This window comes from Felis catus, chromosome C2 (genome assembly GCF_018350175.1).
Source record: "Felis catus isolate Fca126 chromosome C2, F.catus_Fca126_mat1.0, whole genome shotgun sequence".
Lineage (NCBI taxonomy): Eukaryota > Metazoa > Chordata > Mammalia > Carnivora > Felidae > Felis > Felis catus.
This window is the reverse complement of record NC_058376.1, coordinates 55307043-55322576: the sequence shown is the minus strand read 5'-3', so window position 1 is coordinate 55322576 and position 15534 is coordinate 55307043. Positions and strand designations below refer to the sequence as shown.

At 39.7% G+C, this 15534-nt stretch overlaps 1 protein-coding gene across 1 annotated transcript in view; it reads left to right on the top strand.

Annotated features, from left to right (window-relative positions):
- MYH15 (myosin heavy chain 15) overlaps window positions 1-15534 on the top strand; it is a 146066-nt gene that overhangs the window by 34358 nt on the left and 96174 nt on the right. Inside the window, exons 12-14 of the mRNA XM_011285970.4 lie at window positions 3914-4032; window positions 8776-8925; window positions 9527-9697. Coding sequence (XP_011284272.2) covers window positions 3914-4032; window positions 8776-8925; window positions 9527-9697 — 440 coding nt within the window. The remainder of the gene's footprint in view (window positions 1-3913; window positions 4033-8775; window positions 8926-9526; window positions 9698-15534) is intronic.

Below are 15534 nucleotides of genomic sequence, written 5' to 3'. Positions count from 1 at the left end.
CTTTCCTAATAATCGGTTTCTTTGTCTTTGATAAGAAGTTGTTTTACTGACTTGTTATTTTTTTCTGGTTTATTTACTTTCATGGATTATAAACTCCTTGATGCCCAAAATTTTTTGTCTTGTTTATCTCTCTTGCTACAGCATCTAGCACTTAGGCCTTGCACATAGTAAGTGCTTAGTAAACTTTATTCAATAATAATAGCAAAATGCGAACAGCTCAGAAATCATATTAGAATCCTACTTGAAAGGCTAACAATTAAATGTCATTCTTCTAACCCCTCTTTACATTAGCCAGGATTGACAAAACTGGATTTTGTTCCTTTCTTTATATCTGGTTGTTTACATATGGGACTGAACTGGGATGAAATTGTAAAGTTGGAAAAGATTGCCTTTGGTTTTTCTCTACCCTCTTACTTGTTTTCAGGTAAAGCCAGACTTTGTTCTACCTTCTTGACTTCAAAACGTACTTACTAAACCTGGTTACCATTCTTCAGAGAATAGTTTTCCAATTTGGCTGCACATTGGACTCACCGGCGAGCTTTGAAATTTCTGAAGCTTAGCCCTTACCCAGACCAAAGAAAACTAATCATGGGTATAAGTATAGGCATCATTGTCTTTTTTACAACTTACCAGGTGACCCCACTGTGCAGCCAAGTTTGAGGACCACTATAATATGGACTGTGTTCTCAAATCTTCATGTATGTCAGAAGCACCTGGGGAACATGATAAAAACAGGTCTAGACCCAACCACCTTCAGCAAGCTCAGTCCTTTGTACCTTTATGAGCTCTCCGGGGTATTTTGATTCATGCCAATGTGTGAGAACACCTGCTCTAGCTAAACATTGCCTCTCCCAGGTAAGACCAGACAGCCTAATTAAAAATCCCTGGGTTTATTCACAAGGTCCTGGGGCATGATGGTGGGAATTTCATAAAGCCTCTTTTCAGAACATATCAGTTTACATGATGAAAATGTGTTTACAGACCTTGCTTTGTTCATAATATCATTTCCTGACTGTCTGATGGATATTTATTCATAGATTTAAACTATTTTCATCTTGGTTGTGAAACTTTTAGTGCAAATGAAGTCACTTATTTTTTAGAGCAAGATGACAAGTACTGTTTTCTGTCTAAACAAAACAAAACACAACGAAAAACTGAAGAATGTGTAATATCCACCTGTAGGATAAATGCAAGGTATACCACTTCTCTGTCTGTAGACACTTGACTGTCTCTGGAGTGGGTGGCAAATAATTCTGTAATGTTGGATGCTATTTCTGTTAGAGCTTAAGGTGGGATACTGTACAGAGAATTTGAGTTTCCTTTGTTCATGGATAAAAATAGACTCAAAAGACTGTCCTTAACACTGGAAAAAGGAGGTATGAGTTTGAGACTATTATTACCTGTATTGTCCATCTGAATGCTTCCAAAGCTCAGAAAACTGAACTCCTATCTTTTTTTTTTTTTGAACAGATATTGTAGGAACTGTTCATTTTTCACATTGTCAGTTAGAATTCATTTCCACTCAGATTCATCAGGCACATTACATTTCTCTTTTTTAAAATATTTTTTAATTCTAGGTCATGTGCTCTTTAAAGTTTCTTCCAGTGCAAAAAGGCTAGGATTCTGATCCATCGGATTCTCAACTTGAAATAATCATGCTTTTGTCTCCAAATATGGCACTCTTAGCAGGGATATCTCAGCATAGAATGAGCACGTCTGCTCTACTTTTGATTTCCCATTTATTTCCCCAAATAGGCTTTGCATTTTGAAAGGTTTCATAGCAACTGAGTACCTGGGCCATTATCTCTGACATAGAGTAGGTGTGTAGCCTGTAGAAATGTATGTATAATATATATTGATCTTAGTTAACAAGAAAATAAATATTTCAAGCTTTTTAATCCTTTGTGAAAGTTTCAAAGACCCACAAAAGGAAATGGATATAGTTAATACAAGTGACATACAGTTCTCTAATTGTTTTTTGTTTTTACTTTACTCCCCATTTGTGGTTATTGCTCAGGAAATTTTTTTACTCCTTAGTGAAGTAATGAAAGACTGCATTTTCACCTCTTGTAAGACATTATTTCATAAAGTGACTACATCAGATATACTAGCATATCTCAGAATTCATATAAAAATGTAGGGTATAGCAGAGGGGTTAGATGAGCAAAATATTCCTTTGGCTTGACAACTAAAGAAATCTATAATTGGAGTGTGCTTATAACTTTTTGCCTGTGGCATTCTTTTGTATTGTCATTTTTTAACACATGATGTGATATATGTTTATTCTTTCTTCCCCACTTTCCTTAGAAAATGGAAGCACTGATTTAGAATAATGCCAATTGTGTGGGTTGTAAGTATATTTGTTGGGCAGCAGAGGGCACTATGGAGCAAACAGAGACGGTAGGAAAAGAAAGGTTTTGTTTTGTTTTTAATTTTTTTTAATGTTTATTTATTTTCGAGAGAGAGAGACAGAGCGCGAGTGGGGGGAAGGACAGAGAGAGATGGAGACACAGAATCTGAAGCAGCCTCCAGGCTCTGATCTGTCAGCACAGCACACGGGGCTCAAACACATAAACAATAAGATCATGACCTGAGCCAAAGTCGGATGCTTAACCCACGGAGCCACCCAGGCGGCCCAAAAAGAAATGTTTTTGATAAATTCAAGTATCCTGGCTTATGTTGATTATTGGTGGTTGTCTTGAATTATCAAATTACATGCCCAAGTCCTTGTTTCATTGAAAGAACCTACACATGCAGATGTAGATGGGGAAAATAGGCAAATAATAAAGATGAGATTTTTCCTGTGTGTCAAGTATTTTGTTTTAGAAGAGGGCCAGGATGAAGAAATAGATTTCTTTTTACAACTGAGGTGTAATTCACATACCATAAAATTCACTCATTTAAAGTATACAGCTCAGTGAGTTTTATCATACTCACAAGATTGTGTAATTATTACCACTATCTAATTCCAGAGCATTCAATTACTTCAAAGAGCCCTATTCTACACCTGAAACTAATATTAGACTGTGTGTTAACTAACTGGAATTTAAATAAAAATGTGAGGAAAAAAAACAGATAAAGAATCCTGTACCCATTGGTACTTACTCCCTATTCCCTTCTCCCCCTAGCAACCACAGGGGCTACTTTCTGTTCTTTGGATTTGCCTGTTCTGGACGGTTCATATGATTGGAATCACACAATGCGTGGCCTTTTGTTTCTGGCTTCTTTCACTTAGCATAACGTTTTCAAGTTTGCCATATTGAAGCATGCTTCAATACTTCATTCCTTTTTTATAGCAGGAAAAGTTTCCATTGTATTTATATATAGAATTTTGTTTATTCATTGGTTGATGGACATTTAGGTTTTTTCCACTTTTGACCGTTATGAATAATATTGCTAGAAAGATTTGTGTGCAATTTTTGGTGTGAACATATGTCTTCACTTCTATTAGGTATATGCCCACCAGTAGAATTTCTGGTTCCTAGATTAACTCTATTGAATTTTTCAGTAGCTCTCAAACTGTTTTCCATAGTGGCTCTACCATGTTACATTCCAACCAACAATGTATGAGGGTTCCAATCTCTCTACACCTTCACCAACTCTTGTTATTATCTGTCTTTTTGATTATAGCAAGGCTAGTGGGTGTGAGGTGGCATTTCATTGTGGTTTGATTTGCACTTCCAAGAAGTAAAGTCTTCTAAACATTTCAGATTCAAGCATTTTATTTCAAAACTATAGTCTACCTTGCTATACAGGTCTGAACATACCTTCCTTTTGTCCTCTGGGGAGTTTGTTTGGCTATAATTGAATGAATTTAAATAGTGTTTTCTCTTCCCTCTCCCCCCACCTTCCTTCCTCCCACCTTCTTCTCTCCCCCTTTCCATCCAACCCTTCCTTCCTTTCTTCTGACCAGATGCTGACAAAGCTGCTTTCCTCATGGGCATTAACTCTTCTGAGTTGGTGAAGGGCTTGATCCATCCTAGAATCAAAGTTGGTAATGAATATGTTACTAGAGGTCAAACTGTAGAACAGGTAAGGTGACATTTCCAGAGCATTATGACTCTATGATCTTGTAATAATTGTATACATATTGTACTTGTTATTTTTCAGCTTCTGATATTGTCTGCAACAAGAGCTTCTATAAAAAAGCAAGTAAGAGCTACTGTGATGAGTATTCGGGATGTTTTCACTTGTGATGCATACCACAGTAAATGGTCTTGTGTTAAGAATCTTTCCAGATTCTTAATATACTGTTTGACAGTTTTCCTGTAGGTAACAAGTCTCTTGGTAGAAGTAGGCAAGCCCTTTACTTGTGATCAACGTCTTTCTTGTCCAGCTCAAGAAGCTTTCAAAGCCATTAATTTCCAGTATGAACAAAACTGGTAAATTGGCACCCCTCACCTATTTGGAATATTGACTCTTTAGAGTAACAGACACATTAGTTGAGAAAGGGTTTTAAAATATAGGCTGAAGTTAGTACTTGAAGGAGGGGTGTTGAGAGCAGAAATGAGAGATGGAAGGTCATGTAGGTTTTGTTGTGCATCCAGGAGAATCTTTTAATGATAGAATAACAAGTACTCTCAGGACTGCTGATCCGGAGGCTTTGTCAGAATGCAGTAAGTGTTCCCAGGGCTGCCGGGTAATGAGACCATCTAAGTATGCCAGTGCATTTTAAAATAAAAATTTACATCTATAACGCCTGTTAGTCAATATGCGATACCATGCTGCAGTAACACATATGCACTGAAATCTCAGTGACAGCAAAATAAACATTTATTTCTGACACCAAGTCCAGTACAGATTGGAAGGCCTTCTTCCGCATTGTAGTTAGGCCACCTGGAACACCTGGCCTCCTGAGTTGCCACGCAGGGGGGAAAGATGGTTTGTGGAGAGAGTGCACCCACCTTAACTGCTTGGGCAGTGATCACATTTTCACTAATCGTCCCTTGGTGAAAATGAGTCAGATTATCCCCTTAGCTACAGGTATGGTAGCTTCCTGGAAAGAAAGAATGGTATGATCACAAACAGTATGGATAAAGCACTCGCAGGCATTGATTCCTTCTCTTCTTGCAACAATACTCGGAGGTAAATAGAGGAATACTTAGGTTTTCCCGGTTGGAGAATCTGAGGCTTAGGGAACATAAGTAACACTGCAAAGGACACACAGATCATATCCAGGTGACATTTAGACTGTCTTACTTTACATACATTTTGAATCTGAAAATGAGATAGACAAATGTACAAATTTGTGATAGAAGACAGTTAATCTGATGACAATAAACTCTATTTTTGGTATATTAAAGCATCTGGTGTGACTATGTTATCTAAAACCCTTCCACAATTTCCTTGCTTAGCTTACTCTATAAATCAATAATTCTACCTCTATCATAATACTATACGGAAACAATTAGTCTCCATTTTTGTTCTCCCTCATCACTGGAGCTCCTTGAGGCCATGGACTGCGATGAATTCATTTTAGTACCCTTGGCATCTAGCACAGTGCTCTCTAAGCAGTAGGTCCTCTGTACACATTAAGATAAACTAAATATTGAGCTGAACTTGAACCATGATCAGCAGGACAAGTAGTTGAACTCTTTGTCATAGTGAAGTTAAGGGCGTTTGGCAGTTTCTTGCTTTTTAACACATTTACCACAACATGCATGCATGATGTGCTATGATTATAGAACAGGGACTCGCTCTGTATAAAACTAATGAGCCCAGAGGAGCACTGAAATCAAACCTTCTGCTCTTTAATACCGTGTTCTCAGGAACTGAGTTACCACCAGCCTTCACTATAATAGAACCAGTGAAGCAAGCTAATGTATTATTATCCAACATTAAAAAAAAAAAAAAAAAAAACACTCCTCATCTTCCGTCCTCTCTCTGTTTCTCTTTCTCTTGCTCCTGGAGAGAGAGTAGGGAAAGCACCCTGTAAGGCTTTTCTTTTCTTAGGGATTTTACTGACTTTATAGAGACAATTGCCACTGCTAAGAATAGAGATGTATACGTTCTGTTGATGACAATTGCAAAAGATGGCAAAAATTCTTGCAGTGTTAACACTTACAAAATTTGCTTCCAGCTCTGATGCTGACTAACTCTGGGACCTTGGTCAAATATCTTCACCTCTCTGAGCACCCAGAAAAGAGGCTGAATCCCTCTGTGTCTCAGGGGAGGGGTGACTGGCATCTGAATGGGATGGTCCTTCAGATGTGAGCATGTCTGACACATGGTAGGGGTTTTGCATTCCGGCTTCCAGGTGCTGAATGCCAGTAGCACAGTCATGACGGCAGCTGAAAAATGCCCTCTCAAGTTTCAAATGCGTTCTTTCTTCAGGGGCAGGTACCATCCCAAATCGAGAGCCACCACACATGATTATTCAGAACTAAGGTCCTTCAGATCTAGTATTTTATGATTCCATGAGAGTTCTAACTATACCTCTTAGAAATAAGTTGTTTTAATTTTATATTTTAGTTTATTAAACAATTTTTTTAACATTTATTTTTGAGAGAGAGAGAGAGACAGAGAGACAGAGCACGAGTGGGGGAGGGGCAGAGAGGAAAAGACACAGAATTGCAAGCAGGCTCCAGGCTCTGAGCTGTCAGCACAGAGCCCCACACAGGGCTCGAACTCACAGACTGCAAGATCATGACCTGAGCTGAAGTCGGACACTTAACCAAGTGAGCCACGCAGGCACCGCAATTGTTTTAATTTTTAAGAGTTTAATAATGATTTAAAAATCACAATAATCAGTAACTACTGACTATGTGCTGAGTGCTTTGTATGGATATCCCATTCAATTGAACAGCAAGCCTGCAAAATTGATCTTATTTATATTTCCCTTTTTATAGTCAAAGATGGTGAACCTTACCAAAATTAACTCTTCGAGGTAATATAGCTAGTAAATCCTGGAGTGAAGATGAGGAAGTAGTAAGAGTGGAAAGGAAACAGGAGAGTGGGAACCAACATTTATTGGATAGCAAATGCCAAATGTTGTGTTCCATACATTTACATCCTCCGTCTCATTGAGTCTCTCCCAACAACTCTGGCAGATGCATATTTTAATATTAATAAGTTAATGTTAAATTAATAAATTAATAAAAGTCATATTTTAATACTTAAAAAGGCAGGGATCAAAGTGGCCACAAATGTGGCTATTTGACTCCATTTCTTTTTGGTAGTTTTTGTTCTATCCTGTGATACTGCTCCTCAGTGATCAAAGTCTTCTGCGAGGTTATTTGAAAAAGAGCTAAGGAATGAGTTCATGTAGTCCCTGAAAAGTGGAAGTGTAGGTCCTGCTGTGTAATTCCTCTTTATTGGATAGAAAAGGATGAAAATGATTAATTATTGAGCAGTATCTTGGCTTATTGGTTTCATTGAGCAGACGCCATGTCGTCTAATTCCTCCCTTGACTACATCTTCAGGTTTTCTTCCTGTTTCTTCACTACTCTCCACCCCTGGCCAGTTTCTCTCCCACTCCCATTTCCGAACATTTAGGGAATTAAAAAGGGGTGAGCAAGTTCGTCATGTTCTTTTTAAAGTATCAGTGCGACTGCTGTAGACAGAGAGTGATTTCCTCAGTGCTCCAGAGGATAAAACCCTTCTTGGTGCTTTATCTGTGCGGGTGTGCTCTTGACGCCAATAATAAAAAACAGTGATGCCATCCGGCTTATGGATCACTGTGGAAATGACTCAAGATAACTGATCAGAGAGTGGGTGGCTCATAACTAAATCACCACCAGACACCAAAAAGCTCCTGCTGCGTGCTCTCTCCTGGGCAGCTGAAGGATGGATGGGCTAGGCCTATTTTAAATGTTAAGTGCTCGAGCCCATTCTGCTTCCAGGCTTGGAGACCATCCGGCTGAAATTCACTCCTACCTGGGGTCTATCAGAAACCTGTTACTATCGCAGCACTTTTGCATCGTGGAAGTAGGATCTGCATTCACACACCATCAGTCGGCACTGAGGTTGGAGCTCTCCCCAGTAGGTTACGTACGTTAGAGCCTTTGCCACACACCTCCAGGGAGGGGAAATGCAGCCTGAGTTTTCCAGTAGGAGAACCTGAGTCAGACTGATGCGCTAAATCGCCATTCTCCCTACAGGGAGTTGAGAGCAACCCTGGGAACTGATAGAATAAAGAATGTGGAAGCTGAGCCTAGAAAGAACCTTCAAGAACATTATTCAGGGGAAGATACTGTAGTCCAGAGAGAGTAGGTCACTTGCCAAAGGCTACAAAATTTCTTAACAGCAGCAGCAGGTAAGGGCTAAGCATTCCAGACTCCTAACCTACTCTACCAGTGTTTTCCAAACTTTATGGTGCACAGGGGTCAGTGGAGGATTGCGTTAGAGTGCCGGTTCAGATTCATAGGTCTGAGACCAGATGCAGAGTTGCTGAGAGCTGGCATCTTTAACATGCTTCCGGGTGGTGCTGATGCTGCAGGTCTTAGGGCCACACTTCAAATAGCAAGGCTTTCAAATGCATTACCACTCTACCCCCTGGGGAGTTGGTCCTTTGCTAATAGAAACATTTCTCTCACAGGAATGCCTGGTAAGGACGCACTAGGCTGGCTTGCCTCTGTTTCCTCCCCCTTGCTTCCTTCTCCCTTTCTTCTCATTGTATTAAATTTCTCCTCCTGTATCATCTCAGCGGCACGCTAGAACCACAGAAAGTCAATAAATAGATCCCAATTTTGCTAGAAGGTGGCTGCTGATAGAAAATGCCCAGGATTAAAATGGACACTGCTGGCAGATGTGGAGTGCTTTCAATGTGCTTTCCAGGTGATCTATGCTGTTGGTGCCCTGTCCAAGTCAATATATGAAAGGATGTTTAAGTGGCTGGTGGCACGGATCAACAGGGTGCTGGATGCCAGGCTGTCAAGGCAATTCTTCATTGGCATTCTTGACATCACTGGTTTTGAAATCCTTGATGTAAGTATATCTGGTTAAAATGAAGCCAATGCGTATTTATGAGGCGGTTAGAAAATGTGAATTGAACATCAGAAAATGGAGTCAAAGCATGATGAGTTTCATTCACTGAAAACTTGAGAGCCACTCTGGTTGGAGAAGAGCTATTTTTAATATTAATAAATAACAATAGTTATAATTAGTAGTATTAAAAATTCAGCCTTAAATAAAGGTAACTAGAAATAGAAGAGCCTTTTACGATTTTAAATTTTGATATCATTGTGTGTCATCTTATTGTCATAGTGTTTAGTTTGCAGGTGTATTTTAAGGAGGTAAGGATTTAATTGAGGATTTGTTACTTACTGGGTCTATTTGCCATCATCTGATTGCGGTTATGATATTCTCTGTACGTTTTTCCAAGTGGACCTCAATTTTATTTTATTTTTTTATTGAGGTATATTAGACAATTAAAAAACATATGTTTAAGGCATACGACGTGGTGACGTGGCACACATGTGCGTTGTGAAATAAAGTCAAGTTAATTAATATAGCCATCACCTGGGATAGTTACCATTTGTTCAATTTTTCTTTTATCTCTTCTTCTCACCTAATCACATCTTCGAAGTATAACAGCCTGGAGCAACTTTGCATTAATTTTACCAATGAAAAATTACAACAGCTCTTTAATCAGCACATGTTTGTTCTGGAGCAAGAGGAATACAGGAAAGAAGGCATTGGCTGGGTGTCCTTCGACTTCGGTCTGGATTTACAAGCCTGCATAGATCTCGTTGAGAAGGTAATGCATGTTTTTCTCCTCATTCATTTTCATTTAAGGAGAATGGTCCCTGTTTGCCGTATCGATCCATATCAGGACTCGGGCTCTGTCAGAGGATGGGAAGAAGGGCAGGAGAGCTCTGCGCAGTTTCTCTTAATGGGCTTTGTGTGCAGCACCCGTGGCAACCTAACTCAACCCTCGTGTCAGTTGCCCTCCTCCATCATCTCCCGCGCAGATTGTTGGGACGCATTTGCTGCTTATGCATGGCCTCCACTGTTAATGCGTGAGCAAACTTGTCGAGATTAAAAATGGTCATGCTCTTGACTGGAAAAACACAGAGCTGAAAATATGAGCACTGTAGGGCCTGGCTGATTAATATAAGGTGAATGAGTAAACCCAAAGCAGCTTAACGAAATTTGGCAAATTAGCATGCAAACAAACAACTGTCATAAATCCTCAAGGCCACTACCTTGCAGGATGTAGTTTGTTCATTTAATTGGACAAGTACCAGTTAGTTTAAGTAATTTATGACAATACTTCATGGCTTATTAGTAAATTAGCTGCAGTGTATGGTTTCTGAATTCAGTGATGTTCCCATACTCTGAAATCTTTCCATGTGCTCTGGGAAAGATTAACTGAGTTTGCCTGGGGAATTAAGTATAAAGTTTTCGGTGGCTTTGTCCGTGGCAGCATGCGTGGCGGCATGTCTTGCTATGACCGTGGATTGCAGTGAGTTCTGGACCCAGGTCTGGGAAGGCCAAGGCCTACTGCTTTCAGTGTTCTGCACACTTTCTTTAGCTAAGCTGTTGGCATCTGATTCTCAACGACCCTGTCAGGAAGGAGATAGGGTGACTGACCTCTCACTGTCTTTGTGGGCCTCAGGTTTTATCGACCAGTGTCCCATCAACCTTATTTATTAGGCTTTAGATGAAACTACATCTTCCTTGAAAATAGCCATTATTCCTAACAGGAATGGATGTCACATTGATTTTGTTTATTTTATAACCAGTGAACTTCGTCAGGGGAGGACAGGTTGATTAAAAAAATAATAACAATGATAATGACCTGAACTCTGAGCTGATCGAAATAATAATAATAATAATAATAATAATAATAATAATGGCCCACCCATGATGTAGTAAATGTTTGCTGGCACTATTAAAGCTGTTTTCTGATTTCACTTCTGATGAGAAATGAAACTAAAGAACTGGACCTCCTCAGAGGGACAGATTCAGCTTTTGGCAATTGTCACCTGTAATATCTACTTACTCTGATTATGGCGAGATAACCACTTTCAGGCAGGAATGCGGGACATAGACCTTATTCAGGTCTGGTTAGGTCTGTGAACATTACTGATTTTTTAGTTGATATGAAGCTCATTGTCTCATTTATTCCGGTCTCAGTTATTCTAAATAACACACTAGCAACATGGATGTAATTTCCTGTTGCATTTTCTACTGATACAATAAGATGAGAAAAAAAAAAAAAAAAACCCTGACCAGATGATAGAAGGAAAAAATAAGTCTTTGGCTTCCTATGAATGATTTCAAAGGTGTTCAGGTCAGGCAAGTGAGGAATACGAAAATCTTTCTTGAAATTATTCTGTTTTGAAAAGACCCATTGAGCTGGTTCAGGCTACGTGAAGAAATTTTGTTGTAAATGTTAATGTTGTACCAAACTTCTTGAAATAGAATAAATCGTGAGAAGTTTTCAAAATTCAAGAGAACTGAGATAAATCAACATGTACAAAATATCTTATAGCATGCATCTGTGTGTGCATAAAAGGAAGGGGGATTTTCAGACTTAAAAGTTTCAAATTTTTGTGTTTACCAAAAAGTTTGTCAAACTAAAAAGAATGTATTTCAACCCCATCTTTAATTGTTAACTTGGTCACCAAGCATACAGTGACCTCCTTCTGTGTGTGTGTGTGTGTGTGCGTGTGTGTGTGTGTGTGTGTGTGTGCGCAGTGAATAAATATATGCAGTGAACAAATCTGTTATAGGATTAGCTCACATTTCTTTCATTACCTGAAATATTCTAGTGTGTTTAGAACTAAAACATCAATAATTTACATATTAAAGTATTAACATATATGACTACATATTATTTATGGTTTTGCATAGGTATTGGTAAACAGATTCTTTATATTATTCTTAAGACAAATACATCCAAAATTATACATTTAAAATCTTCTTGCCCCTAGATTGTAGTCACCTTGAGAGACTACATCCATTTTCCAGTAATTCAGCCCTTTTGCAAAAAGTTCCTCATAGGATTGGGATTTGAATAAGGTTTTAGAATATTACCAGCTGTGAGAGAAAATTAGCTGCAGTACTGATCATTGTACCTGTTTGTAAGTCCAAGCTGTATTACCTAGCTTGGTCATGTTTGTTTTTGTTTTTCTTGTTTTTTTCTTTTTTTAATCTTATTTGTTTCACTGGGCCTGAATAAATTTTTGTTGTTTCTCTACAGTGATTACAGTGATACAGTTTCTAAAATATTTTAAATCCTGGTTGCATCTTGGCAATATGTGTTGTTGCCTCCCAAGTGGGATTCTTTGGGTATGCTAAGTCTGATTTTATTATTATAGAACGAATCACATTAATATCTAGCTATCTCTTGTACACCCATGAGTATTTCCTTGAAACACGTAACTCTAAGCTCTCTGTTACAACTCTTTCTGCCTGGCTACTGCCCACAGCAAAGCAGTCCACATCCCAGAGCTCAAATCTGAATGTTTTAGTGTTCACCTGTCAGTCAATTATGTAACAGAAATTTGCTGGGGACCTACATTTAGTCACCTTGGAACCTACTATACTAAGGGTTGTGAGAAATGCAAACCAGAGGCATCATCCTGTCACTGAAGGAACTTAGGGTATCATCATTGGAAAGCATCTTCCTAAGACTAAAACTTTTACTTTTTTGTTTTAATTAAACAAGTAAATTTATTTAACAACGACTTGCTTTGATCACTTCCTTGTTACCTTGCTGGTGAGGGAGGGATTGCTGCCCTGGGTTATAGAGATGGCTGAACATAGGACACCTGACCCTGGACAGGTGAGTTTGACAATAGCTTACTGGTCACATACACTCAGCCTGAAGAGGAAGGACACTGCATGCCAGGCAGGGTTACACAGTGGTTGCACTATTGACAGAGTGAATAAGAGGGGCTGTGGGAGGCAGGCTTTATAGTAATAATAGGGTGCGGTGACTATCACTTCTCAAGGGAGGATGCGATTGGCTTGTTTGAATAATTCCAACGGCTGGCAGGGATCTGAAACCCATCACTCAAGGATAAGCAGGCACTGTGTCTAGTCCCATGATTAGGACAGTAGTTTGGCTAGCGGACCTCACTCACGGAGCAAAATGGAGAGGGGAACTTGCGATTAGGTCATCTGAAGCCCTCCCAGGCACACATATCAGGGCACACATAATGTTGGTCCTTAATTTCAGGCCCAATACCACACTACTGTAGAGAAGACTTTGAAGTAAGTGCTGTGGAAAACTTAAGCACTTGTTATAAGTAGCACTTGCCCTTAGGAAGTGTGCAGTCAAGCAGGAGATTTGAAGTCTAATCAGTGTGAAAATATGTCTCAGTATAAATGCAGGAAAGGCACAAAGGCCCACAGAACTCCGAAGCACAGGAGTCCCCTCTGCCTGTGGGAATCTTGGAAGGCCAGGTAGGAAAGGGTATAAAATCTCAGCTGAATCTTAAGAAATGATTGTGATTTGGGGCACCTGGGTGGCTCAGTCTGTTGAGCATCTGACTTCGGCTCAGGTCATGATCTCACGGTTCTTGGGTTCGAGCCCCGCATTGGGCTTCGTGCTGACAGCTCAGAGCCTGAAGCCTGCTTCAGATTCTGTGTCTCCCTTTCTCTCTGCTCCTCCCCTGCTCACACTCTGTCTCTCTCCCTCTCTCAAAAATAAATAAACATTAAAAAATTTTTTTTAATAAAAAAAAGAAATGATTATGATTTTAGCAGGTGAAGAGAGGAGGACAGTGAGCAGGTAAGGGACTAGCAAGACCAAAGGTAGAGAGGTAACTAAACAAAGGCCACATTCTGAAATTTTCAGTAGTCTAGTAGAGCACAGAACACACAGAAGGAAGTAGCTGAAAGAAAAAAAAGGAGGGTCAGCTTGTGAAGAGACTTGAAGTAATTTATACCTTATTTTTTGGCAGCGGGGAGCCAGAGAGGGCTTCTGCGCTGGGAACAGAGCGGTCAGAGCTGCTCACGTTTGTTCTGTGGGTTTGTGTTTGATGTCTGGAATCGGAGGAAAGGCTAAGGTTAAGGCAGTTGGGGACAGCAGCACAGGTGAGAAGTAAAGAGGTCCTGAATCAGGACAACAGAAATGCAAATAGCAAGTAAGTGACAGACATAAAAGGAAGGAAGACCGGATTGATAATATTTGAAGAGGGAGAGGTGAGAACACTAATGTTCAGAGTCAGGGCAACTGACTCAAACAATTTCGTGTGCAATATAGGACATGTGATGCCACAGGGCAGCACATAATTACTTTTTTCCCTGACCTATTTGGAAATTAATTTACCGGAGGGCCTCATATTTATTAGAAGTTTTACACCTCCTGAGCACTGGAAAAATGGAGAAGACCCTGACGAAACAGTGTTTTTCCCCCTCAGTGGTTAGCTGTTATGTTTTGAACTATGACATGTACTTGCTTAACATAAAGCTTCCATTCATCCAAAAATGGAAGTTGGCTTTATTAGATTCCCGGCAGAATGGCAGTCCTCATGGACAGAAGGTGACTGTTTGAGATGGGGACTGTCCCCCCTTGTGAGGCATTGCCACACCCCTGCTGTTAACAGACACCATTGCAGGAGATGCTTAAATTTTTAAATGATTCAGTCCAGTTTTCACTGAGGGTTGACCGCATGCGTGGTAGGAAAATCTGTGTGCAAGATAGAATCCATGCCTCCAAAAGCTCACACCCGTGAATCGACTATTTAGTTTATCAGATTCTCCCTCCCCCTCCTCCTCCTCCTCCTCCTCCATGTTACGTACTTTGCCAAGAACCCACAAGGCCAGTGGTACCAGGAGCAAAAGGGGTGTCAGTTTCTATTAGACTAGTTTGCTGTCACTTAGAACACTTCCCATAATTACTCACTGCATCATTCCCCACCTAGATGTTTGGGAGGAACCAAGATGTCCCAGAACTCTTCAGTACAAGAATTAGTAGTGAAATTGTTAATTACGTTTCCTGTAAAGTGCAGGTTTCAAGTCTATGAAAACATACACAAGATGTAGAAAACCACAGTCTGTATATTACAACGGTAGACTCAGGTGGATCAAAAATACGATCTTTAAATATCTGATGACCCACTACCTAGAAGCATTTGTATGGCTCAGGGAGAGCAATTTAGAACAAATTCTAAACTACAAACAAATTTCCTTTTAATATGTCACCCATCCAGAGCCTTGTCTCGGAGTTGGTGTGTTCTCTCTCCATGAAAACATTTAAGCATAAGCTAACCAGCTGTTTAGAAAGAAATTACGAAGGGAATTCAAGGAACTTTTAGGTGGGTTAGACCAGACTTTTAATGTCTTTCCCAAACCTGAGAGTCTATGCTTCTTAGGTACAAAGTATTGGTAGGAAATCATGCAATCTATGCCTGTTGGGCCCAGGGGTCATGTTCTGTTTCAGCATTCTTATGACATCTTCTGCATACCTTTGTTTTGTCTGCTTTCTTGTACTCACATGCATATATTTTGTCTTCTTGGTGAGATGCTCTGGAGCCACAACCCACGTATAACCCAAAACGTCTGGTACAGTGATTTATTCATAGAAGGCACTGCAAAAATATTTGTGGAGTAGACTAACGAATATACAAATACACTAAT